The sequence below is a fragment of the Phyllobates terribilis genome, unplaced genomic scaffold (genome assembly GCF_046119375.1).
Source record: "Phyllobates terribilis strain yellow unplaced genomic scaffold, ASM4611937v1 Scaffold_4__5_contigs__length_816908805, whole genome shotgun sequence".
Taxonomy (NCBI): domain Eukaryota; kingdom Metazoa; phylum Chordata; class Amphibia; order Anura; family Dendrobatidae; genus Phyllobates; species Phyllobates terribilis.
The window spans coordinates 216,551,374-216,576,583 of NW_027362764.1; the positions used below are offsets into that span (position 1 = coordinate 216,551,374).

At 40.5% G+C, this 25,210-nt stretch overlaps 1 protein-coding gene across 1 annotated transcript in view; it reads left to right on the forward strand.

The window, feature by feature from the left end:
• LOC141265247 (collagen alpha-6(VI) chain-like) overlaps positions 1–25,210 on the forward strand; it is a 394,142-nt gene that overhangs the window by 218,649 nt on the left and 150,283 nt on the right. Inside the window, exons 14-22 of the mRNA XM_073678075.1 lie at positions 6,976–7,121; positions 11,738–11,830; positions 14,118–14,171; positions 14,597–14,668; positions 16,172–16,198; positions 16,910–16,954; positions 19,952–20,005; positions 21,910–21,972; positions 24,094–24,159. Of these exons, the coding sequence (XP_073534176.1) occupies positions 6,976–7,121; positions 11,738–11,830; positions 14,118–14,171; positions 14,597–14,668; positions 16,172–16,198; positions 16,910–16,954; positions 19,952–20,005; positions 21,910–21,972; positions 24,094–24,159 (620 nt within the window). The remainder of the gene's footprint in view (positions 1–6,975; positions 7,122–11,737; positions 11,831–14,117; positions 14,172–14,596; positions 14,669–16,171; positions 16,199–16,909; positions 16,955–19,951; positions 20,006–21,909; positions 21,973–24,093; positions 24,160–25,210) is intronic.

A 25,210-nucleotide genomic window follows, 5' to 3' on the forward strand; every position in this document is an offset into this window, starting at 1 on the left:
CACTGCTAGAAGCCCAAATATTTTTTCAGAGCTAAATGAAGAAAAAAATTATTTTTAATTTGCAACCTGATGGAGGTCAGTATAGATGGACTAATAGACCAAGTCCCACACACTGCTAGAAGCCCAAATATTTTTTCAGAGCTAGATGCAGAAAAAAATTATTTTTAATTTGCAACCTGATGGAGGTCAGTATAGATGGACTAATAGAACAAGTCCCACACGCTGCTAGAAGCCCAAATATTTTTTCAGAGATAAATGAAGAAAACAATTATTTTTAATTTGCAACCTGATGGAGGTCAGTATAGATGGACTAATAGACCAAGTCCCACACACTGCTAGAAGCCCAAATATTTTTTCAGAGCTAGATGCAGAAAAAAATTATTTTTAATTTGCAACCTGATGGAGGTCAGTATAGATGGACTAATAGACCAAGTCCCACACACCGCTAGAAGCCCAAATATTTTTTCAGAGCTAGATGCAGAAATTTTTTTTATTCAATTTGCAACCTGATGGAGGTCAGTATAGATGGACTAATAGACCAAGTCCCACACACTGCTAGAAGCCCAAATATTTTTTCAGAGCTAGATGCAGAAAAAAATTATTTTTAATTTGCAACCTGATGGAGATCAGTATAGATGGACTAATAGACCAAGTCCCACACACTGCTAGAAGCCCAAATATTTTTTCAGAGCTAGATGCAGAAAAAAATTATTTTTAATTTGCAACCTGCTGGAGGTCAGTATAGATGGACTAATAGACCAAGTCCCACACACTGCTAGAAGCCCAAATATTTTTTCAGAGCTAGATGCAGAAAAAAATTATTTTTAATTTGCAACCTGATGGAGGTCAGTATAGATGGACTAATAGACCAAGTCCCACACATTGCTAGAAGCCCAAATATTTTTTCAGAGCTAGATGCAGAAAAAAATTATTTTTAATTTGCAACCTGATGGAGGTCAGTATAGATGGACTAATAGACCAAGTCCCACACACCGCTAGAAGCCCAAATATTTTTTCAGAGCTAGATGCAGAAAAAAATTATATTCAATTTGCAACCTGCTGGAGGTCAGTATAGAAGGACTAATAGAACAAGTCCCACACACTGCTAGAAGCCCAAATATTTTTTCAGAGCTAAATGAAGAAAAAAATTATTTTTAATTTGCAACCTGATGGAGGTCAGTATAGATGGACTAATAGACCAAGTCCCACACACTGCTAGAAGCCCAAATATTTTTTCAGAGCTAGATGCAGAAAAAAATTATATTCAGTTTGCAACCTGATGGAGGTCAGTATAGATGGACTAATAGAATGATGCTATGCCCAAAAGATTTTACTTCACTAGGTGCAGTAAAAAAATTGGTATTCTATACACAGGTGGTATATCTTGCAACACAGATAGGCTACTCCACTAACTAACACACTCTGCAATAGGCCAAAAAGGATTAGCTTTGCTAGATTCAGCCAAATGCTGTGAAAAAAACTTGCACAGCACTGGCACAGACCTGCCTGGCAAAAACTGATAGGAACTGATGTAACCTAGTCCTGAAAAGGACTCCAATTACAATTAGTCTTTACTCCCACAATCTATCTATTTAAGAGCACAGACCTGCTTGATAAAAGTCGTAGGAAATGCTGTAACCTAGTCCTTAAAAGGACTGCAATCACAACTATTCCCTACTCCCAAGCGATCTGTATATTTGTGCGAAAATTGGCTTGAAATTAACAAGGTATAGCGCACACAGCAACAGCGGTGCCGTCTAACACGCTGCTGCAGCAGTGAGAAAATGGTGGCGACGGGGAAAATGGCTTGGTCTTATAGGGCAAGGACATGTGACATACACTGCCAATCACACATGCCCTTGCTTGTGTGAAAAAAAGCACTTCGCTCCGTGTGTGCGCTGCTGATAGGCTGACAGATTGCACCTCCCCACTGCAAATGCGGGAAAGAGAAAAAAAAATGGAGATCTTCATTGTTCCTGCAGAGATCCATCCCCTGCCCCTCCCCCCGCCCCGCTGTACACTCAAACTGCGTATTAACATTAATTTTCATCATTACTGAGAAAAAATCCAGTTATGATTTTGGTGCACGAACAGTTATCGAACATAACCTCGAACAGCCGAATTTTTCTCAAATTGTTCGTGTTCGCCGACCGGCTCGAACACCGCCCAAAACAGCTCGAATTTGAGATTGGCGAACAGTTCGAGTAGAACAACGCTCATCTCTAGTCACTATCTACAGCCTGTAATGCTAGGTTCCCGATAGGTTTGGATTTGGACAGATAGACCCACTGTGTAAAAGACCAGCACCCTTCATCTACCACCTCACAAAAAGGCCACTTAAACCGACCATCTATATTTATGTCAAAGTTAATGTCCCTGCCTCTGGGGTCTTTCCAATTGGAAGACACGTATCAGCTCCGGTATTCCTCAGTCATAGGAGTTCCATCCATCCATCCATCCATCCACCGTTGGGATATCTACCCCATTGCTTACTAAGTCCCACTTCCAAGGATTAGTATCTAGCGTCACCATCTGTGTATCCGGTTCCCAGTGGGCATAGGTAACAAAATAGTATCCTGTCACCTCCGGTACACATTTGTCTCTCATGATCGTGATCATGAAAGACCGTATGGATGGGGAACCCTCTACCTGAGTATACCTCAGATCCTCGGCATCGGTCCGTACCTTTAAAACTGTGGCTCGGTACAAGCCCTCCAGTTTCACAGGACCACTCTGATCTTTCCAAATGGCCTGATCAGAGTTGCTATAGTTTAACTTCAACATCAATACACTGGTCTTTAGATAGTCCGTAGATACATGTCCTTGGACATACTTGGATTCCCTGGTGATAATCACCTGGGAATCCCTCAACATACAATATGCCTTAAGAGTGCCTTTTACTGGTATGGGTCTGTCAAAATACGTCCTCACCCTCAAACCGCCTTGACTATCCTCCCTAGTGAAGGTAGCCTGGAGAATATACCATCCACTATACTCTGCTCCAGTGACATCTTCAGGACTCAGAACTCCTGCTCTCGTACACAACACTGTGGTGGTGTTGGCTTCCACTTGCTTGTATGGGTGCAAGTGGGGCTCCCTAGATACCCATCTTAAAGACTTGATGGGTGCTGAGTCTGAGTCCTGAAAATGTCGGAAATCCTTGAGACAGAGGGCGTGCAAGTCATGTTGTATGGCAGACACATTCTCTACAGGGGTGTAATGCTGTGTGACACTTTTGGCAAAACCTTCTCTCTGGAACCCATACAAATACCATTGTCCAGGTGTGAAGGTAAAATTACTGTATGGTTCTAGGATTCTACCTTCTAAGCACTCTACCATTATGAGACCTGGCCCTCCAAGTGACAAACCATTATTAGATTCCCGATCCTTCCCTGAAGAGGCTGAGCCTGCCACAATCATGCTTACCACTAGCATCACAACCTGGAGAGGTACCCTGCTCAGGTGGTCCCTATTCCTGTGGTTATTCAATTTTGAGGTGGACCGCCATGCAATGATCTGTTGATAGCATATGGTGTTATATGTATGGTTTTGATTGATAAAAACTTTAGAGATCCACCTTCGACCTACCATCCTCCCCCTCCCGACCCAACTCTATTTGTTAAACTATTATTGAGTTGGGGAGGCTCGGGTGGCCTTTGCTTGGTCGATGTGGATCCAAAAACTTTCCTGTCGTCTACGGGAACTGTTTTTAGATGTCAGCAGCCTCTGTACTTTCAGCATTGTGTCAGGTAAGGTCCTTCCCAATTAGCATCCCATGGACCAGATCGGCTGAAGATTTTCACCATTACCTTTTTCCCTGCAGAGGGCATAGGTGTCTCCCTCTGTAGGTACAGTCTATGCAACCGTAAAGCTGCATGAGGCAGTAACTCCTTCAGGTTCTCTTGAACCTGTTGGAGAAACATGTCCCTAGCAATGGCATTCTTCATTGGTTCCGATATTTGGGACTCATTTGGTAGACACAGAGGCATTTTGCGTCCAGTCATCAGCTCGAATGGAGTGATACCGATACTGGTCGCCTCTGTTGCTCGGATATCCACCAGCACTGCTGGAAGGGACGTTACCCATGAGGAACCCTTTTCCAACAGTGCTTTAGAAAGCCGTGTTTTGAGGGTGCGGTTCATTCGTTCCACAATGCCCGCTGACTGAGGGTGGTAAGGGACATGAAACCTCTGCTTTATGTACAGTAGTCTGCCAAGAGCTTTCATGACCCTACCCGTGAAATGTGTCTCTCTGTCTGATTCTATCACACTGGAGATACCCCATCATGACAGAACCTGTTCCCAGAGAACACGGGCAGTAGTGGTAGCCGAATCATTGACCGTGGGGATGGCTTCTATCCATTTGGAGAAGAAATCCACCACCACCAGTGCGTAACGGCAGTTACGACTTCCTGTTGGTAATGGTCCGATGTAATCGATCTGGATTGCGGACCATGGACCCTCTGCTGGCAGAACTCGCTGTAGCACTGGCTTCAGGGCTGGTGCCCTTCAGTTAACCTGAGCACATACTAGGCATTGTTGGGTGACTTCCTCTACCGTTTTAGACATTGTACACCAGTATAGTTTGTCCCTTAGGAGGGACAGTAGCTTATCTCGGCCAAGGTGTCCAAACAATTGATGGTTTAGTCTCGTCAGCTCTGCCTGCAGATGCTGTGGTACTACTGGTAGAGGAAGTTGTGTACCTCCTGACCAGCTGGACTCCTTAGCTGAACCCGAACGTTGATGGTCCTCCAACGATGTGACGCGATGGACTTCCAGTAACCGTGCGCGTTGTAGGGAGCGTGTAAAGGAATCACAAAAATGTTAAAAATCAGATAAAGGTTCTTCTGTTGTGGATTTTGTATCGTGTATCACTCAGGCTGAAGAGCTGTCACTCGTATGAACTACCAGGGCACCGAACGCACAGAATAGCACAACACTTCACCGTGTATCAATGCTACCTCTGTCCACGTCTCTCCGGCCTGATCAACTCACGGATAGTGACCACAGATAATCACAGAGCAAAACATGAAAAACAAAATCACAACAGTTGGGGCTGGCTCGCCAAAATGTTACAGGACGGTATTCCGTATATTAATTATTCATGTCAGGCTTGACTATCAATAATCAATATTCTACTAATACCTCGCCTGTTACTACTCCGATTCCTTTAGTATACACTATACTAAACGGCGACTTATTGAGACAAAAAACGTGTTATCAATAAAATATATTTATTACATAAGTCTACAGTTAATTCTATTTATTACCACACTAACACTGAATATAACAATAATAATACGGATATACAATTAACCCCACAATAACCTAGTTATACTTCCCACCCACTTACCTAAAAACATACATACATTAATTACAGCCCACCCGCCTATCACTATACTATCCCTATGGAGGAAAAGAGGTTACAAGCAGTGATACTTAGCCACTTGAAGATGCCTTGGCTGCAGATGTGCTGCTGAATCAAGAGAGGCAGAAAGGGGGGTTCAAAGGGTTAACAGTGGAGCTGCTGTAGTTCTTATGGAGCACAAGGGAGTAGAGGAGGATAGAACAGATAAGTCTGGGGGCTGAGAGGTAGAGAGATGAAGGGGAGTAGAAGCAGAGCAGCAGAGTGTGACGCTGTGAGGGGTCAGTTGCTGGCTGCTGCACACAAATGCTGCTGGTTGGTCTGCAGAGTAGAGGGCAGAGAGACAGTGCAGGGAGCAGCTCAGGAGTTGCAGGAGGTCATGTGAGGCTGGAGAGGGAGGAACAGCGGCTGGGCAGGCAGGGAAGCTGGCCTAACGAGCAGGAGGACACAGAGGGGCAGACAGGACACGTGGGGCAGGAGAGGGGACACAGAGGGGAGCAAGAAAAGTGGGCAGGTGGCAGCAAAAGAAGAAGAGCGCGAGCGCTGCCGCCGCTGGATATTTAAATCAGGCGGGGCATGCTCCCATTAGGCCACGCCCCCATCTGCCTCCTGAAGGTGTGCATGCAGGGTGTGAGAGCCCAGCACATCTCTGGGCACACGCATCCCTGCAGGCATCTGTGCGCATCCTGTCGGCAGGGCACTTTGAAGTGCAGATCACCCACACAGATATGATTATATCAGTGCTGGTGCTCAGACCCTTGCAGGCAGTGTCTGCTCCAGGACAAAGGATCTCATTGATCCTCTTTGTCCTAGCAGTGTGGTGACTATCTACTGACATGGTAATTAACCATGTCAGCATATAGCCACAGATAATAAGATGGACAGATGTCCACCTCTTTTGATATGCCCAGACTTTTTTGTCCTGGGCATATTATATCAGGGGCATATGCATGGGACATTATTATAAGGCTGACATTCATATGAGGGAAACATGGGGCGACATGGGGGTACTATATATAAGTATAACCTGGGACACTTCCTTTTACACATATAAATAACAGAGGGTACTTAGTAAACACTGTTTTTGATTAAAAAAAAGTGTAAAAGCCATCCCACCAGCGTCAAGATGTACCCAAAACAGGATGGTCCTAACCTCTAGTATTAATACCTTACTATATGTCAAAAATGACCTCAATGTGAATAAGGATTGAGCAGGACCAGGGCCCAACTATGAATACCCAGCAATGGGGAATTACATAAATGTAATGACCAGCGACGAGGTGCACCCAAGATGCAGATGCAGAAATACAACAAACTGTTGCCTAAGGTGGCATAATCATCTTTCTTCATGGCAGATGTGGCTCTGACCATGTATTGCTACTATAAAGAAACAGAAACACTCACTGTTCCATAATAACCACTAACTTCCCAGTCTTCTATTTTCTTTGTATTTATTATTGATATTCCTAATCTTTTGAGTTGTTTATTTTTCATTTTTATTCCCAAAAGGTTTTTGAAAAGCTCTGTCCAAACCTAGTGATAAAATTACAGTAATGTAAACATGTTGCATTTTTTGCAATTATGTGATATTCCCAACTTTATGTATTTTAGGGCTAACTGCATTAGTAACTGTCGCTTTGGAAGGAGCAACAGGATATGATATTATCAAATATATAGAATTTGGCAGAGGTTTTGAATACAGCTATCAGATGCATATTGGAATGCCAGATATTGGAGTTAGACTAGCTAGACAAACGGTGAGTTTATGTCATCCTTGTTCAATTCTGTTATAATTAATCAACTTCAACTCTTAGTGCCTCAATTCCACAGTAACATTGCTAGATAGATAGATAGATAGATAGATAGATAGATAGATAGATAGTTAGATAGATAGATAGATAGATAGATAGATAGATAGATAGATAGATAGATAGATAGATAGATAGATAGATTCAAAGAGGTATATAAATAATTTTACATATGAATTACATTCACTCCTCAACATTGAAATTGCAACACCAAGAAAGAAAAGTGGTGAGATTATGGAAATCACAGGATCAATAGACATGTCAATTATATGTCAATTATATACAAAAAAAATGGAAACAAAATTTTCGCAATATCTAAATTTTTTCAGTATCAAGTATGCCCAGAAATACATGCACTTAGAAGCCTTGACACACTATCAATGATGTTACTAATGGCTGTCTGGGGAATGTTCTGCCATACTGAATGCTCTTGGACACATAAATCATCAAGATCCGCTGCTGGGATGTAGACAAATGACTTCCCATATGTGCTCGATAGAAGACTGCAAACGCTGCCGGCCATGGAAGCTCATTTAATCCAAGCAGGCTGCTCAAAGTAGCACAAGTAACATGTTGCCTGGTATTGCATAGCAAACCGGCTACTGGAATATTGTACAAATAACCATATCACTGGTTCCACGACCAAATCAATGTAATGCCAAGCTGTTAGAGCATTTGATATGTAGACTAGAAGGATCCAGATACTGTACATTATGCCACCCCACACTACCCCACATTATAATCACAGGGCTGGTACATTTCCTCATGAAGGCCTCTTTATGGCATTGCCCATGTAGTTTCCAGACCAAACTCTGGCTTTCACCCAAGACAAAAGCAGTGTTCATCACTGAAGAGGATTGACCTCAATTCCAGCCTCCATTGCTGTCTTGTTCTGCACCATGATAGCCTTTAAGAGCTGAGGTGTGAGGTAAATGGACACCAGTAGTTTGACGTCTGGCCCATAGCCGAATGTTTGGCAAACACCTTATGTTGGTTTGTGCAAAGACTGTTGTCTTAAGCTCAGTATATGATGTCCATATTTCACTTGTAGTTCAAAATGAATCACTACGCGCCATTCTTTTAGCCTAATTCGCATTTGTGTGAACAGGAGACATCCAACAAAACGTGATACGATTTTTGAGGTTTCAAAAAGCTAAGATAAATTGTTTTCAATTGGGCCTTTATGTCCCTCTCACATGCCACAGACTGGAGCTAGGTGCTTGAAAATCATCATGATCATTTGCAGATCTTAGCGACATCTGCTACTTCCTTTATATGCATAACTTTGAGGCTACGTTCACACACTGCGTATTTGCTGCTTTTTTTTACGCGCGGGTATTTTCCTGCAGTTTTTACCTGCATTTTTTTACGCAGGTAAAAAAAACACCTCCATTCACACACTGCGTTTTTTGCTGTGTTTTTTTTAAGCATGCGTTTTTTTTCTGCAGTGTACACTACAAAGACAGACAAAGTTTGTTGAAAAAAAAAAAGAGAAAAAAAAAGTGTCATTGATGTCATTTCCTGTCTTCTCTACTGAGAAGAGATTATACACTGGAGTGTACAGCATGGCTAATCTGGCAGCTGCAATGGCCTTGAGTCAAAGACGCTTCAGCAAGCGGAACAGACATCGGCTGGGGCTCATTATAGTAGCTGAAGTGCTACTATAAAGTACTATGAAGTGGGATTTCCAGTTCCTGTTTTCTCTAGGGCTGCCCCCGTGTGACGTCACATTCTTCATTTCTCCTGCACCTCCGTAAAAAAGCGCTGGAATTACGCAGTGTGCGAACACTGCTGCGTAATTCCATCTCTTTTAATGGGCACAATATGGGAGAAAGCGCAGGCCGCAGTGCGTAAAGAATTGACATGTCAATTCTTTACGCAGCTGCGCTTTCGCGCTGCGTAAAATTACACAGTGTCTGAACGGCAAAGTGAATTTCCCATTCACTTTGCCGGCAGACACAAGGCACATTGCGTATTTTGAAAAAGTGCGCACAAAAAAGCGCGCAAAAATACGCATTGTGTGAAGGTAGCCTGAGGCTTTTCTTTCTTGGTTTTGCAGTTTCAATGTTGTGGAGTGTATTAATTATACTTAAAGAAGCACTCCCACTGAACATTTTATTGCTTAAACCTGTGAAAATGTAGTGTACAGTAAGTGTAATAGCTACCTTCCCCGGGATTCTGCATCGGTCCTCTTCTGGGTTGCGAAACTTCTATTCCAACTTGCAGCATCCCACTGGGGTCTATATGTGAACCGGAAGTTGCTTTTACAATGTAAATCTATGTTCTAACGCTCCATAGACTTATATTTGAAAAACGGACTTTTGGATCACACATAAACCACATTGATCTGCGATCTAGAGGTCAAATGTGACTCAGAAGAGGACAGGAGTAGAGAACCAGGGAAGCTGATTGGTGACTATTAAAATACCACACTTAGACTACATTACATATACAGTACAGACCAAAAGTTTGGACACACCTTCTCATTTAAAGATTTTTCTGTATTTTCATGACTATGAAAATTGTACATTCACACTGAAGGCATCAAAACTATGAATTAACACATGTGGAATTATATACTTAACAAAAAAGTGTAAAACAGATGAAAATATGTCTTATATTTTAGGTTCTTCAAAGTAGCCACCTTTTGCTTTGATGACTGCTTTGCACACTCTTGGCGTTCTCTTAATGAGCTTCAAGAGGTAGTCACCGGAAATGGTTTTCACTTCACAGGTGTGCCCTCTCAGGTTTAATAAGTGAGATTTCCTTCCCTATAAATGGGGTTGGGACCATCAGTTGTGTTGTGCAGAAGTCTGGTGGATACACAGCTGGTAGTCCTACTGAATAGACTGTTAGAATTTGTATTATGGCAAGAAAAAAGCAGCTAAGTAAAGAAAATTGAGTGGCCATCATTACTTTAAGAAATAAAGGTCAGTCAGTCCGAAAAATTGGGAAAATTTTGAAAGTGTCCCCAAGTGCAGTTGCAAAAACCATCTAGCGCTACAAAGAAACTGGCTCACATGAGGACTGCCCCAGGAAAAGAAGACCAAGAGTCATCTCTGCTTCTGAGGATAAGTTTATCCGAGTCACCAGCCTCAGAAATCGCAGGTTAACAGCAGCTCAGATTAGAGACCAGGTCAATGCCACACAGAGTTCTAGCAGCAGACACATCTCTTCAACAACTGTTAAGAGGAGACTTTGTGCAGCAGGCCTTCATGGTAAAATAGCTGCTAGGAAACCACTGCTAAGGACAGGCAACAAGCAGAAGAGACTTGTTTGGGCTAAAAACACAAGGAATGGACATTAGACCAGTGGAAATCTGTGCTTTGGTCTGATGAGTCCAAATTTGAGATCTTTGGTTCCAACCACCGTGTCTTTGTGCGACGCAGAAAAGGTGAACAAATGGACTCTACATGCCTGGTTCCTACCGTGAAGCATGGAGGAGGAGGTGTGATGGTGTGGGGGTGCTTTGCTGGTGACACTGTTGGGGATATATTCAAAATTGAAGGCATACTGAACCAGCATGGCTACCACAGCATCTTGCAGCGGCATGCTATTCCATCCGGTTTTCGTTTAGTTGGACCATCATTTATTTTTCAACAGGACAATGACCCCAAACACACCTCCAGGCTGTGTAAGGGCTATTTGACCAAGAGGGAGAGTGATGGGGTGCTACGCCAGATGACCTGGCCTCCACAGTCACCAGACCTGAACCCAATCGAGATGGTTTTGGGTGAGCTGGACCGCAGAGTGAAGGCAAAAGGGCCAACAAGTGCTAAGCATCTCTAGGAACTCCTTCAAGATTGTTGGAAGACCATTTCCGGTGACTACCTCTTGAAGCTCATCAAAAGAATGCCAAAAGTGTGCAAAGCAGTCATCAAAGCAAAAGGTGGCTACTTTGAAGAACCTAGAATATAAGACATATTTTCAGTTGTTTCACACTTTTTTGTTAAGTATATAATTCCACATGTGTTAATTCATAGTTTTGATGCCTTCAGTGTGAATATAAAATTTTCATAGTCAAGAAAATACAGAAAAATCCTTAAATGAGAAGGTGTGTCCAAACTTTTGGTCTGTACTGTACATTTACACAGGTTTAGACAATAAAAAGTTTTGTGGGAGTTCTTTTTCAAACAGGTTGTTTAGATATTGATGGACTATCCTTAGAATCCAACACCCGTCACACCCACTAATGAACTGATAAAGCTTTGGAGATGGTTGGATGTAAACAGGGTACATAGCCAGAACAGCAAGGCTCTGCATATGTAATGGCCATTTTCGGGTACTACTGCTTAGCTCCCATTCACTTCAATAGGAGCTGAGATGCAGCACGTAAGCACAGCCACTATACAGTGCACGGGAGCTCTGTACATTATGTAAATCCAGCTGTGGTCGAAGCTCCAAACAGCTGATTATGGGGATGCCGGGTGCTGGACCCCCACCAATCTAATATTGATGACCTATCTTAATTTAAGTACAGCAATATCTAAATAATGGACAGGCACTTTAAAAATAATTGACTATGTTGTATAGCAATAATTAATAACTATTTATTTCTCTATTAGTCACATGTTAACGAGAAGACATGTTGTTGTGTATTCTGTAAATGCATTGGACAAAGTGGACCACCTGGACACCATGGAGATGAAGGCCAAAGAGTACGTATGTAAATTATAATTTAGGTCAGGAAGTAAAAATTGTACAGTTGAGATTATCAGTAGTGTAGATATAGTGAATGATACATAGAGTATTTATTTCAAGGTTTTTCCTTACTAAGGCACAGGTGATAGTGTAACTGTTATGTAGCAAAATTACTGCACCATGTTTGTGTTTGCCTGTAGCGCATCCTCCCTCCTCCTGCTCCTCCCCAGTTCATAGACTTTTACGAGCAGCAATTGTCATCTTTTTCCACAGTGAGCTGAAAATCTGAACTCACTAAATATAATACGTTAATTAAGAATGAATAATCACTAAAGGAGGAGAAAGGCATTTTTATATAATAAGAAATGATAAAGTTTCTTATATTCATTTGTACTATTGATATATGAAATACATATTGAAAACTGGGAATGCTGAAGAATTCAGCTGCCAGTTAGGCATCAATAGTAAACAATATATATAACTTTATTGCTCTGCTTACAGAATGTTCTGTAACATTCCATTAAAAATATAGAAATTTTAGCCTCTTAAAGATCTATCATGGAGCTGGCCAGGGTGTGTGAAATGGGATTCAGTACTGAATGAGCTCTATGCAGGGCAGATACAGGCTTGTTACACAGCTGGCATCTGTGACATTATCATAGGGTGCTGCTGGGTTGCTCTGGCAGTCAGTGGTCAGCTGAAGGCCCCCGTCATTGCTATGCTGGCACTCCTGTGAAGCCCAGCCACAGGTTGGGCTTTAAAAGAAACTGTATTAAGAATAATATACTGCAATACTAAAGACTGCAGTATATAGTGCAAGCAATCAATTGATTGAACGTTGAAATCCAGAAAAAAAAATAGTAAACATTAAAAAAAAAAACATTTTTTAAAAACATTAAAAAATAAAAAAATATGAACCTTTGGATCCTCCCAGTTTCCCTAAGCACCCATACAGCCCCACCGAAAAGAAAAAAAAGTTCTGGGTCTTGGAAAATGTCAACATAAGCCAAATTTTTTTTAAAGCAAAGTCTAGAATATTTTTAAGCAAGAAAAAAAAGAAAATAAATCATACAGTAAACTATACTTTGGTATCGCAGTAACTGTACTGACATGGAGAATAGTTTTTTTTTTCATGTCATTTTTACAGCCCAATGAAGACCATTAGAGCAAAATCTAAAACACAATGCTGGAATTGTTTTTTTTTTTTTTTTTACCATTCACCTCTTTTGGAATTGTTTTCCATTTTTCCGTACAGTATATGGTAAAGTAAAGGCTGTCCTTCGAGAGTATGTCGATAGAAAACTTTAAAAGTTATGGCTCTTTGAAGAAGTGTAGGAAAAAACTGTAGAAATACATTTTCTTACAAATGTGTACATACTATAACTGTGATGGTCAGCAGAAATAGTTTGGTTTCCCAGTGCTCAATTCTGTTGATTTTAATTTGCTATACAGTATGTTGCATTCAAGTTATTGGGCAATTATTTCTTTAAAAACTTTAATAAAACAGAATATGGAGATTCTAATCCTAAATTATCCCAATATTCATCAATATCTCCATATGTTAAAGCAGTGCTTCTTAAACTATGCAGTGCCCTCTAGTTGATTGTAATTTAGTGATGATATTCTGCAAATGGCTGAAGCAATCCCTGATTTGGCAACATAGCCTATTTTGGGTTTATTTCAATATTCCTTTGAGTTCACAAGATATTTCAGAAAAATCAAGATCATGTTAAAAATGTTGGCATGGGCCATGGTCAATGGCAATTGAGTACTGTCATTGGCAGTTGGCCAATTGGTCACTATGGGGCCCATAAATTGGGTCCATGCTAAACGACTCTACCCCATGCCTTCTCTGCCACCGACATCTGACTCATATATATGGCAGAAGTCAGGGGGATTTTCATGGTGCAGCCTCTCATGCTGAACCCACTCTATACTAGGTGGGTGCTGGTTGTGTTACACAGCAGACTCCTGCCAGTAACTGCTGTGATTGGAGCTTGCTCTGATCGCAGCAGTTTTGCCCCTTATATGCAAAGGTGAACAGCAATGGTGACATTAAGTGTTCATATGGGGAGACCTCTGTCACCCAACTGACCTAACTTTGACCTTCACCATGGGATTTCTATATATACATCTTACTCTTTAAGTAGGTAGAACTGAAGTGGAAAATTATTCAAAATCTGTGTGGTAAAATATTTCAATGAACCTCTTTTGGGATTTTATTGTTAGATAATATACCTGTAAGAATAAATACAGTTATTATCTGAACTCATATTCTACATACTGTAATTTTCACTTATGTAGGGACTGTCTGGACCAAAAGGAGATCCAGGGCATGTTGGAGAAGAAGGAGCAGAAGTGGGTCTTCTATTTCATTTCTATGTTTTTCTTTTTTCATTTATACACAAAAAGATGTAATGATAACAACACTGGACAATAAATATATACTTAACATTTTAGTTCTTCTAAAAGTAAGTTTCTTTCTATACAAAATCAGCAAAAAAAAATTGCTATTTTCATTCAGCTTTTGCTGTTTTATTTTTTTGTAAAACTAATTTATATTTTCATTAACTGATGAGATGCTATGAATAAACATACACTATAATTTAAAAAGAATAGAAAAAAAATCAGTAGCACAATAATTGATCGGCTGAACATGTTGACAACTGTATAAATCAATTTTACATATCTGAATTTTAGTTCAACTTTAAAACGCAAGTTGGTTTATGTATTGCATGTTATTCTTCTGTTTTTACATATACTTTGACTTTCACTTTTTTTAGGGTGATCGAGGATTGCCTGGTCAAATGGGTGAGAGTGGTGACAAAGGATGTGAAGGAGCTAAAGGGCCTAAGGTATTACTATGACCTAAAGGTATATTTTAAGTGTATTATTGGAGTATTTTAGATAAAATATTAATATATATATTTTTAAATTGGACAGGGAATGCCACATTTTCTTCTTGGCTGTTAACTTTTATACTTGGTCATGTACAATTCACACCAGATTTGCAACAGTCTCTATAAACTGTCATGATATGACCTTTGTGATGTAACAAAATCATTAGATCATGCGCAAACTATAGCTATGAAAGTTATACTTGAGAGGATGGGGGACAGAGGGATCGGACAAGATAAATTTCAACATACCCAATCCTTTGTGCTGACAGGTGATAAGCCATTGCCATTGGCTGCCATAACTAGCAATGGTTATTAACCCTCTCCCTATTAAGAGCACATGCCCACCCCAAAAGGGCCCGTGTATTAAGTTGCCATTGGGGATTGCTATCCACCAACAGCGGTTTAAGGTGTTTGAACACGTGTGACATGGAAAAAATGAGTTTTACACATGTTAGTGGTTACCTTTATTTAAAAAAACATTGCACTTTCAGTTTTAAATTTTTATTCCTTAAATCATTTTCAGGCCCTCTGTAATTTCAGATTTTTATCTTGTAGAAGTGTCACTCAGTACTTGGATTTTCGGCACAACCGTCCAGATAAAATCAAATAATTTTATTGGAAAAATGTAAAACATAATTAAAAAGAAACCTCAGAGCCTGACGTGTTTCTGGCATACTAAGCCGCCCTTAATTATTTGTCCTATGATTAAGGGTACATCTTAGTATGCCAGAAACGCTTCAAGCTGTGAGGTTTCTATTTAACTATGTTTTAAACTTTTCCAATAAAATAATTTGATTTTATCTGGATGGTTGTGCCAAAGATCACCTTCCCTTCTCCAAGTCTTCAGCTGCAATCAACAGCAGGTACAACACCGCCAGTGTCTATTCCACAGCAATGGATCACTACATAGCAACAACGTGGCCAGCTCCCAACATCTCCCCATCTGCTACCCTCTGATATCTCTCTCAGTAATATAGGCTGGATGTGGGATGTGTGTGCATTCAGGGTGCTGTTGCCTTTACTGACTCATGTATCAACACAGCTCTAATACTGTACTTATTTCTGTTTAAAGAGGTACATAGCCTCACAGGAGAGGCACATATAAAAGGCTTCAGACTAGATCCCAAACATTAGTGTACATGATACAGACAGTGTGCAAACCTCAGCCTACTGCAGATAGAAGCACAGATAAGGAGTTTCATTGAGAATAATCAAGGCTAGAAAGATTTGGAGCTGTGACCCTGGATACGTCTAGATTTTTCTAAAAAGCTTTTAAATAGTTGTCTAAAAAAAGAATGCACCAGATAATATACATTTCTCATAATATGTTAAATTTTTATGGAGAATCAGAGGGTCACTAAATTACACACAGAGGGAGTAACACTGGTCCTTCAATATACACATAGTTATGTTATCAGTTCTTTATATTTTGTGTGTTCTTTTCTTCCTCTCTGCCAGGGAACAAGAGGGTTACCAGGAGATCAGGTCTGTATTTCCGTGTCTCCATGTTGGTTTGTGTTGATTTACATCTTTTTCCATTTTCTCCTGGTTGAAGAGTCAATTTGTTCACCTCTTTACTATCCTCATAAATTCACTAAAAGCAAATGTTATACCTGCCAAATAACTTCACCAATGAATCTTGATAACGTGTGAATCTTGAGAAATCAGTGTAATTTTAACTTGATGGAAAAGTAAATGAATCTAAGAATGTTTTCTGATGTTTGAGCCCAGATAACCTCGCTATATTTAGATTAAGCTTTTTAACTTTATTTTCCTTTCCTCGTATGGTTTCCTAATGAGATGCATGTCACTGGCATATATCCATTCTGGATCTGTAACAGCTCTCTAGACGAATAATAAACATAATAAGCCAGAAACCGTTATGACATTAATTTTGATCAAATATGGAATATGTCTTCTTGAGAGTGTTACACAGATAGGGTGTATGCTATTTTTCATTTTTCCAAAGTAGTTGACTATAGAGACATAAGGAAGACCATCTTATTTTTCTGAGATTTTACAAGACTGTATCTTACCTTTCCTTTACAATAATACACCAATGCATGTAAGAAATACTAAAATATAGAAAACTTCTAGAGTTCCCAATTATACTCACATCGTCATGTAGAAACATAAAGCCTCTTGAAATTATGTACCCAGCCGAAATATATTTTCTGTAATGTGCTTTTTATGTAGAATCAAGATGGAGAAAATGGTCTTGATGGTCTTCATGGAGAAAAGGTATGTTGTTTATTAAATAGAACATGTACCCAAATTACTCTTAACATTAAAACCACCTGCATAATATTGTTGATCACATCATCAAAGAAGCTCTGAGCCTTCAATGTTTTGACTCCACTTAGCAACTGAAGGCATCATGTGGTATCTGGCACTAAGACATTAGCAGAAGGTTTTTTAAGCCATTTCCAGCATGTTCTGCAGATGATCAATCAAATATTGATCTAGGAAATTCGTAGACCTTTAACCCAAATCATATTCCTCACACCATTCCTAAACATTTTTGGCAGGGCCAGGGATCATTTATCTACTAGAAAATGCCACTGCCATTGCTGAGTACCATTATCATTAAGATGTGCACTCTGACTTATCTGTAGGTCCAGAGTGTTTTCACAAGCATTATCTTTCTAGTAATTTGTGTATTTTTTGGGAATAAATTGCAATGATTAGCGTAGGAAACTTTATTTGGTCTTGCAAATTTCATTAACTGCTGATATCTCCAAATGGTAAATGAATGTAAATAAAAACCTGGACATACGGATAACATACAGATGACAATATAAATAGAGAATCAACCATTTATTATGGATGAAAAATAGGGCAATTTATTTTATACGTTCATGTGTATTTAGCTTTTCAGTAACCCTTGGGTGGGATTGTAGCAAACAGACTAGCCTTTGCTCAAATAAACTTGTATGTCTGTGTCCCTGTTGTCAGTTCACTGATTGTCCTTCCTTGCACCACTTAGGTACAGTAGGTACTAGCCACTGCATGCTGGAAACAGCGTTTAAGCAGTGTTCCCTCTAAACTGAACAGCTTCTAATCGCACCCTGCTCTGTCCAGCAAAACTTCAGGCTGGGCTTCATAGGAGATCATCATCTTAGCTTTATACAATTGTATTGCAGTTTATACAAGCCATCAGATGATCGCAGGGTCAAAATCCCTAAGAAGATTAAAAAAAAAATTGTAAAAATAGTAAAAAGGAATTTTCATTTTTTTTTTAAATTGGAATTAACACATTTTCACTTCACCTATTAAAAGTAAAGATATACAAAAAAATAAATATATTCACTATTGACTCGCCCAGGGGGGGATATATGGGGGCTACTCAGGACCCGGGCCCGTCCTCTGTGTCACTCTTTAAAAGGGGTTTTAGTGTTTTTGTTAACAGTTTGTCTCGTGACGTCACCTGTGGTTTCTGGTAATAGTTACCAGCGCTGCTGCAGACCTCCGGGGGGTGATGGGATGGCAGCTGGGATGTTTCTGCTCCCCACAGGTGGAGCGGGCCCCCGGAGCAGTGTTGATAGAAGGGGTGCAGGGCGTTGTGGCGTAGAAGGGATGATGGCGCGGCGGCAATAACCGACAGAGACAGTGAGTGCAGTCATCCAATTTTACTCACAGTTCTTTTTAGGTTCCACAGGTACACTGTACAGGTTACCACTTCCCGCACCGCGCTGCATTCACCAAGCAGGGGTTCAGAAGTCCCTCCGGCAATTCGAGAGTGCTTATCAGGACCCCCTTTCTATTTGTTCCTTTCCTCAGCCGACTTTCCGTGCTGGGTCTCTCCCTCCTGCCCTGCGCCTCACAAACTGAGTCCCAAGATGGCATCCTCGGATCCTTCAGGGACTCCTGGAGTTCCCTGGTCCTACAAGGCTACCTTTCTTGGCTACTCGGATGCGAGTATGGCAACTGCACCATAAAAGTCAGAAGCCTCCGGTTTCCTAGCCGAGGCTTGAAGCGACACGACTAGCCCAGGGACCGGTTCCCTTCTTGCGGCCTGGTCCCTCTGACACTTGACAGATTAGAGCGTACGGGTGGCTTCCTGCTCCTTCCGTACCCCTGGGACCCCTTCAGTTACCGGAGCCTTCCTCCTCTGCTCCTGCAGAGCACCTGCTCCTCTCTCTCAGACTCACTACTTCTTCACTCCCTTTTTCTCCTCTTCTAACTAAGATGGATCCCCTATTTATACTCCTAAGAAATGCTCCCCTAAACTGCTTCCTTCACCCACACCCACTACTTGGTTCCCCCTCACTCTGGTTCCCCCCACTCCAGCCAGGGACAGGGCTCAGCAGAACACAGTGCATCTTGCCCTTCCAGCCAGCCTGGAGCAGTGTAGTGTTGCATGCGGGTGTTGGGGTCCCGGGCTGTACCCTTTCCTTACCAGAGAGTGAGACACCACTAATTGTAGTACCTCTGTGGCGACTGAACCCTCAGGGGCGCCACACTATTGCCTAGTTAAGATATGCTAAACACTGGAAAGCACAAAAAAATCGAAACACCAGCATTGTCGTTTTTGCTCTCTGCGTCCCTATATAAAAATAGTGATCAGCGTATGTCCCCAAAAATAGTATCAATATAAACAGCAGCTTGCCACAAATCAAGTCCTCACAGAGCGCAATTGACGGAATAAAAAAAAGTTATGAGTTTCGAAAAATAGCAACACAAATCAAATTTAATTTTAAAAATGTAAGAATTTTTTTACCGCTGAAATAAAAAAAACTTTACAAGTTTGCTATCACTGTGATCAAACTGTCTTGAAAAATAATGCTGCCAGGTTATTTTTGCCGCACAATGAATGCTGTAAAAACAAAACTAAAAAATAACCCCAGAATATAAAAGTGCAATAACTACAATTGTATGTGGCGTGAATGGGTTAATACTCTTTGCTTTGTGGCCCTGTATGTCTGGCTACTTTTTAGCCTCTTATTTCATCATTGTACATATACAAGTATATTTTCCAGCTAAGAGAGAGCAGCACCCTGGTCCTAAACTTCAGGGACAACATGGCACACAAGACCTACCCTTATTTGTCAAAGTTCTCAAGATCTTAGTCCTACTGTCAACATCAACTTTAAGATCTCACTGCACCCTTGCAGCCTAGACAGATGCCAATGTCACAAACTGTCCATGTTTTTTACGTTATGGCTTATTGTTATATAAACTTTTATTTATCTCTATATATGTCTTAATTACAATATTTCTTTCATCTTACTTTTTTAGGGAAAGCATGGAATGCCAGGCATAAAGGGAGAGAAGGGTGAAAAAGGAGAACCAGTAAGATGCTTGTTTGCTACAGTATACCACACTGAAGATCAGCCATAAGTAGTGATGCCATCTATAAATTCTTGGATTCCCTTAAAAATACATGATTGATACATGGTTATAATTTTAAATGTAGCAAATTAAATTGTCCATGCGCGGCACGCTACTGTAATAGTTTTGTGTATCTTTGTGTATCTATGACTTTTGTGTTGCGCCAATGCCATGCTCGTTATTCACTACCCTTTAAGAAATAAAACATGGGGCTCGTGCAGATGACTGTATCATCGGTTAGCTTGTGATCCGACAAAACATCGGATTGCACCCAGACCATTGTTATTCTATAGGGTTGCACACATGTTCAATTTTTTCATCGGAGAGAGCCCGTCCGAGGAAAAAATTGCATCATATCCGAGTTTGATTCAATATTCGGATTGCACTTGGCTATGCAAGTCAATGAGTGCAAGGCAATGAATTCCATGGACTCACAGAATGGAGAAGATGGAGACATTTTTTTCTCCATCTTCTCCTAGTCCGAAAGAATTGGAACACACTCTGATTAGAGTTTATTCAGTGTGTTATTCGTATAAATGATCCAATTTTCACAGATGACAAAAAACACACTTATCTGCACCTAGACATAGGATAAGTAATTGACTTCAAATTGCCTTTTGTTGGTGCTTTTGGCTTTATTCGCACACCCTTGTGACATATCCTAGTACTGTCCATTTTTTCCCACACAGCACACTGACTCATGTAGTTTCATTGATGCATACACACATCTGTTTTAAAAATGGATCCATGTATCCGGTCCGTGAGACTCAGAGCATGCCCCATTGTCATCCGTTTTGCGGAACAGACTCAGCCATTAAAGTCTATGGGGATTTGTGTAAAACAGATGACACACAGAAGACAGACTTTGTACTTCAGAGTTCCATCAAAGTTTTATCTTCCTACTTAAATTGTTAAGAGTCCATGGATAAAAAAAAATTCAGACTGTCTACCCGCTAAAGTGAAAAAAATACAAGAGAGAAAAAAATGGAAGCAACTAGGATGACACCTGAGAAAAAAAATGGTCCTTTTCGCTCAGTAAAACTCACATGGATGTGTGAATGTAGCCTTAAAGAAGTTGTCCAGTACCTTAGATTATCCCCCCAATGTATCCCCCCGGGCCCCCTAAGGATTTTTGTAAACACCTTACGCTGCTGTTTCTGCCTGTGAGCGGCTCTGTCGGTGGCTGCTCACAGGCAGTACGTGACCCCGCACTGACGTCATGACAAGTGAGGCGTGACTCAGCGCTGGGGTCCCTGAGGTGGCTGCTGGGTTGTGGGCGGGGTTACCCTGTGTCACACCCAGTATCCTCCGCGCGCTTTCCCAATAAAGGGGGAGAGGCAGAGCACGTGGTGGATGCTGCGTGTGACGCGGGGGTAATCCCGCCCACAGCCTGGCATCCACCGTGGAACGCAGAAGACAGAGACCCCCGGCTGCTGCCAGCACTTGTCGTGACGTCAGCGGATGTCAGAGCCGGCTGCAGCCGGGGGTCACGTGATGCCTGTGAGCGGCCAGTGATAGCGCCGCTCACAGGCAGTATCTGCAACGTAAGGTAATTACAAAAAAACTTAAGGGCCCATGGGTGATACATGGGGGGGTAATCTAAAGTGCTGGACAACCCCTTTAAGCCCATTATTGTGTCAGAGCTTGGGTCCATTCTCTTTGTTGGGCCAGACCCTTTAATTTTTTACATAATGCTCTTACTAGTTTGGACGTTTCTATGGCTATGGGTTTGAGAGTAATACAGCAGCTTTATGGCAGCAGTTAGATCTAGACTTTACACAATCTGCTGGGGCTGTGATATTGAATTAGTACGGCAGAACAACCAGGATAGAAGATGATATAATTCTGATGAACTTTCCCAACAGGGCAAATCTGGAATAAGGGGACCTAAAGGACATAAAGGATTTAAAGGCCTGAAGGGTGACCTAGTAAGTCTACATATATACATATATAATATATATATTTACACACATGGATATATATAACAACTACTAACTAAATAAAGTTACATATGATTTTCCTAGTACACATAGTAAAAACTATGTACTGATATATTGCATAATGATCCATATATTTCACTTAAAGAGTAACCGCCATTTTTAATTCATCAATAGTACACATGGAAATAAGCAACTTTGTAATATAATTTATTACAGAAATCTTTTTTCTTCTCCTGGACTGATCATTCATTCTCATTTCATGGGTAAAACTGTAATATCTGTGCTCAGTGAAGACAGATTTTCGCATTACTGAAATAGGAGATGACAATTGATGCTTTTAAGATTCAACAGTTGCAGTTTTCCATAGCACTTTATGAGCACCAACTGTCATCTCCTATCTCAGTAATGGAAAAATCTGTACTCACTGAGGACATTATATCCATGAATTGAACATTTTGAGAATGAAAATTAAGTCCAAGAGGAGAAAGAAGCAGATTTCTTTGATAAAATATATTACAAAGTGTATTATTTTCACGTGTACTATTAATTTATGAATAAAAGTTGAAATGACGACCCCTTTACGACCTTGGACGTATAGATACGTCCAAGGTCATTGAAACTCCTTTGATGCAGGCTCTGAGCCCACATCTTTCCCGGTACATGACAGCTGATTTGATCAGCTGTCATATGCCTCTAACAGCCGCAGGAGGAATCTCGATCCACCTGTGGCTGTTAACATGTTAAATGCCGTTGTCAATCTCTGACAGCAGCATTTAACTTGAGCGCGCTGGAAGCGCGTCATAAGACCTGCCCATCGGCACCTCTGTCACATGATCGAGGGGTGCTGATGGGTTAGCTTGACAGCCAGGGGTCTGCAGAAGATCTCTGTGCTTCTCATTGCAGATCTTCTATGAGATCTCCACATAGGAGATGACAATTTCTGCTATACATAGCAGGGCTATCAAGTCTCCTAAGGGGACTATTGAAGTAATTAAAAAAAATGTTTTAAAAAATATAAAAAAAATAAAAAATATATAAAAGTTCAAATCATCCCCCTTTTGCCCCATTCAAAATAGAACAATAATAATAATAAATGCACTTTTGATATCGCTGTGTTCAGAAATGTTTGATCTATCAAAATATAAAGCAAATTAATCCGATCGGTAAACAGCGTAACGAGAAAAAAAATCAAAATGTCAGAATTTGTTTTTTTTGGTCACTGCAGCATTGCAATAAAATGCAATATCAACCGATCAAAACATTGTATCTACCCTAAAATGGTATCAATAAAAACATTAGCTCGGTGTGCAAAAATAATCTCTCACTCAGACCCAGATCCCGAAAAAATGGAGACCCTATGGGTCTTGGAAAATGGCTCTGATTTTTCTTTTTTTTTCTTACAAACTTTTTATTTTGGAATTATAATGGCAGGTCAGTTTTAGCATTTAGTAAACAAAGTAAAAAAAAAAAAGCGCACCAAAAAACTGTTTTGGAATTTTACTTTTTTTACAATTTCACTGCACTTGGAATTTTTTTCTATTTTCAGTACACTATATTGGAAAATCAATGCTGCTGTTCAAAAGTACAACTCATCCCACAAAACACAAGCCCTCACATGGCCATATTGAAAAAAAAAATAAAAAAGTTATGGCTCTGGGAAGAAGGGGAGCAAAAAATGAAAACGCAAAAATGAAAAATCGCAAAGGTTGTGAAGGGGTTACATTTTATATATATTATTTCATATGCAAATTGCCTCTTCAGAGAGAAAGAGGACTTGAATTCTATAGCAATGCAGCTATCCTACAAGTCACAATCGACCCTTTAACGAGTCATGCAATATCACTTATTATAATAGCCAAATCAGAATCTCAATTTGCAGACACGGTGTTTCGGGGTATTGCCCCTCGTCAGTGCAAAGTATGAGAACTGATTTGGCTAGGTGAGAGGCTCTGGACTGAGGTCTAAGGGGTAACGCTTCTCCTTATGTAGATTGACATACCAGCTCTGGCATGCCAAGGTAAGGAGGCTTATTCTCCGTGCAATGCTGATATATTATTTCATTAATTTATGTCAATTTCTTCGCGAACTCTTTTTTTTTTTTGCTTACAGGGAAATCCGGGAAGTGAAAGCATTATTCCTGGATCGCCAGGTCTTAAGGGAGAACAAGGGAGAGAGGTGATTATTCATTTTATTATCAGCACATTTTTTGTTCCATTCAAGCTATCACCATAGTTGAGTCCTAGTAAGAGCGAAACTTTCAGACTGTAGATAACATTATGTAGCATGATGAAAAACAGAAGATTTCCTGCTATTTCCAGTCTCTTAAATCGTGTGTTTTATCTGTAGGATAGTGGGAGTGGGAGTATTTAGAAAGAACTAGAAAGCAGATTTATTAACATAACAAGCTCATTTAACACTTGAAAAATATAAATAAGGTAACTATTATGAGTGAAGGCATTGGAGTCTGAAGGGAACAAAAACTAGTTTGCCATTAAAGGAAAACTAATGCTATTCCCCTGCACTGTGCCATCACTGTGCACATTATCTTTAACTACTTCCAGACTGCCTATAGACTACAATGCCTCAGCGGCTCGCATATTACTCTACAATGGTGTTCTAAAATGTCATTGCAGACTTCCCGCACAGAAGGTAAAGTGGTTTATTCCCATCTCTGCCTTCCTGATTAATTTATACACACCGCGGAATGAGTAATGTGTATATAGTATAGAAAGCAGTTACGATTCCTCCTCCAGACCCAGCAATCATGTGATTGCTGGGTGCCAAGAGGGAGCAGGAGTTTTTGGTATCAAACAGAACTAGAATAACTTTGCAGTGGAGCCATTGAAATGCTCCCTAAGTTTTTTATGAGCTTATGGGCGAATAATGTGTGAAACAAAGGTGAGAAAAATAAATAAAATGATACCTCTGAAACTGGAGCCCCTTCTCTGTGCTGACCTTTCCTACTGATCTACTGGGATCAACATCAAACATCCAGTGCTGGGATCAACTATCAGACAAAAAGTTAATTTGCAGAAGGAGTAGAACAGTGGAGAGCACAGCACTGACTAGGGTGGAGTGTTGCAGGTCAGGGAGGTGAGTATCAATTATTTTATTTTTCTCAGCTCACTTGGCCTAATGGGCTGTCCAGGGATTGTCCAGGGGTTGTCCAGAATTGGATAAACCTTTTAACTATTACCTGTGATATTACTATATTTATTATCTATAA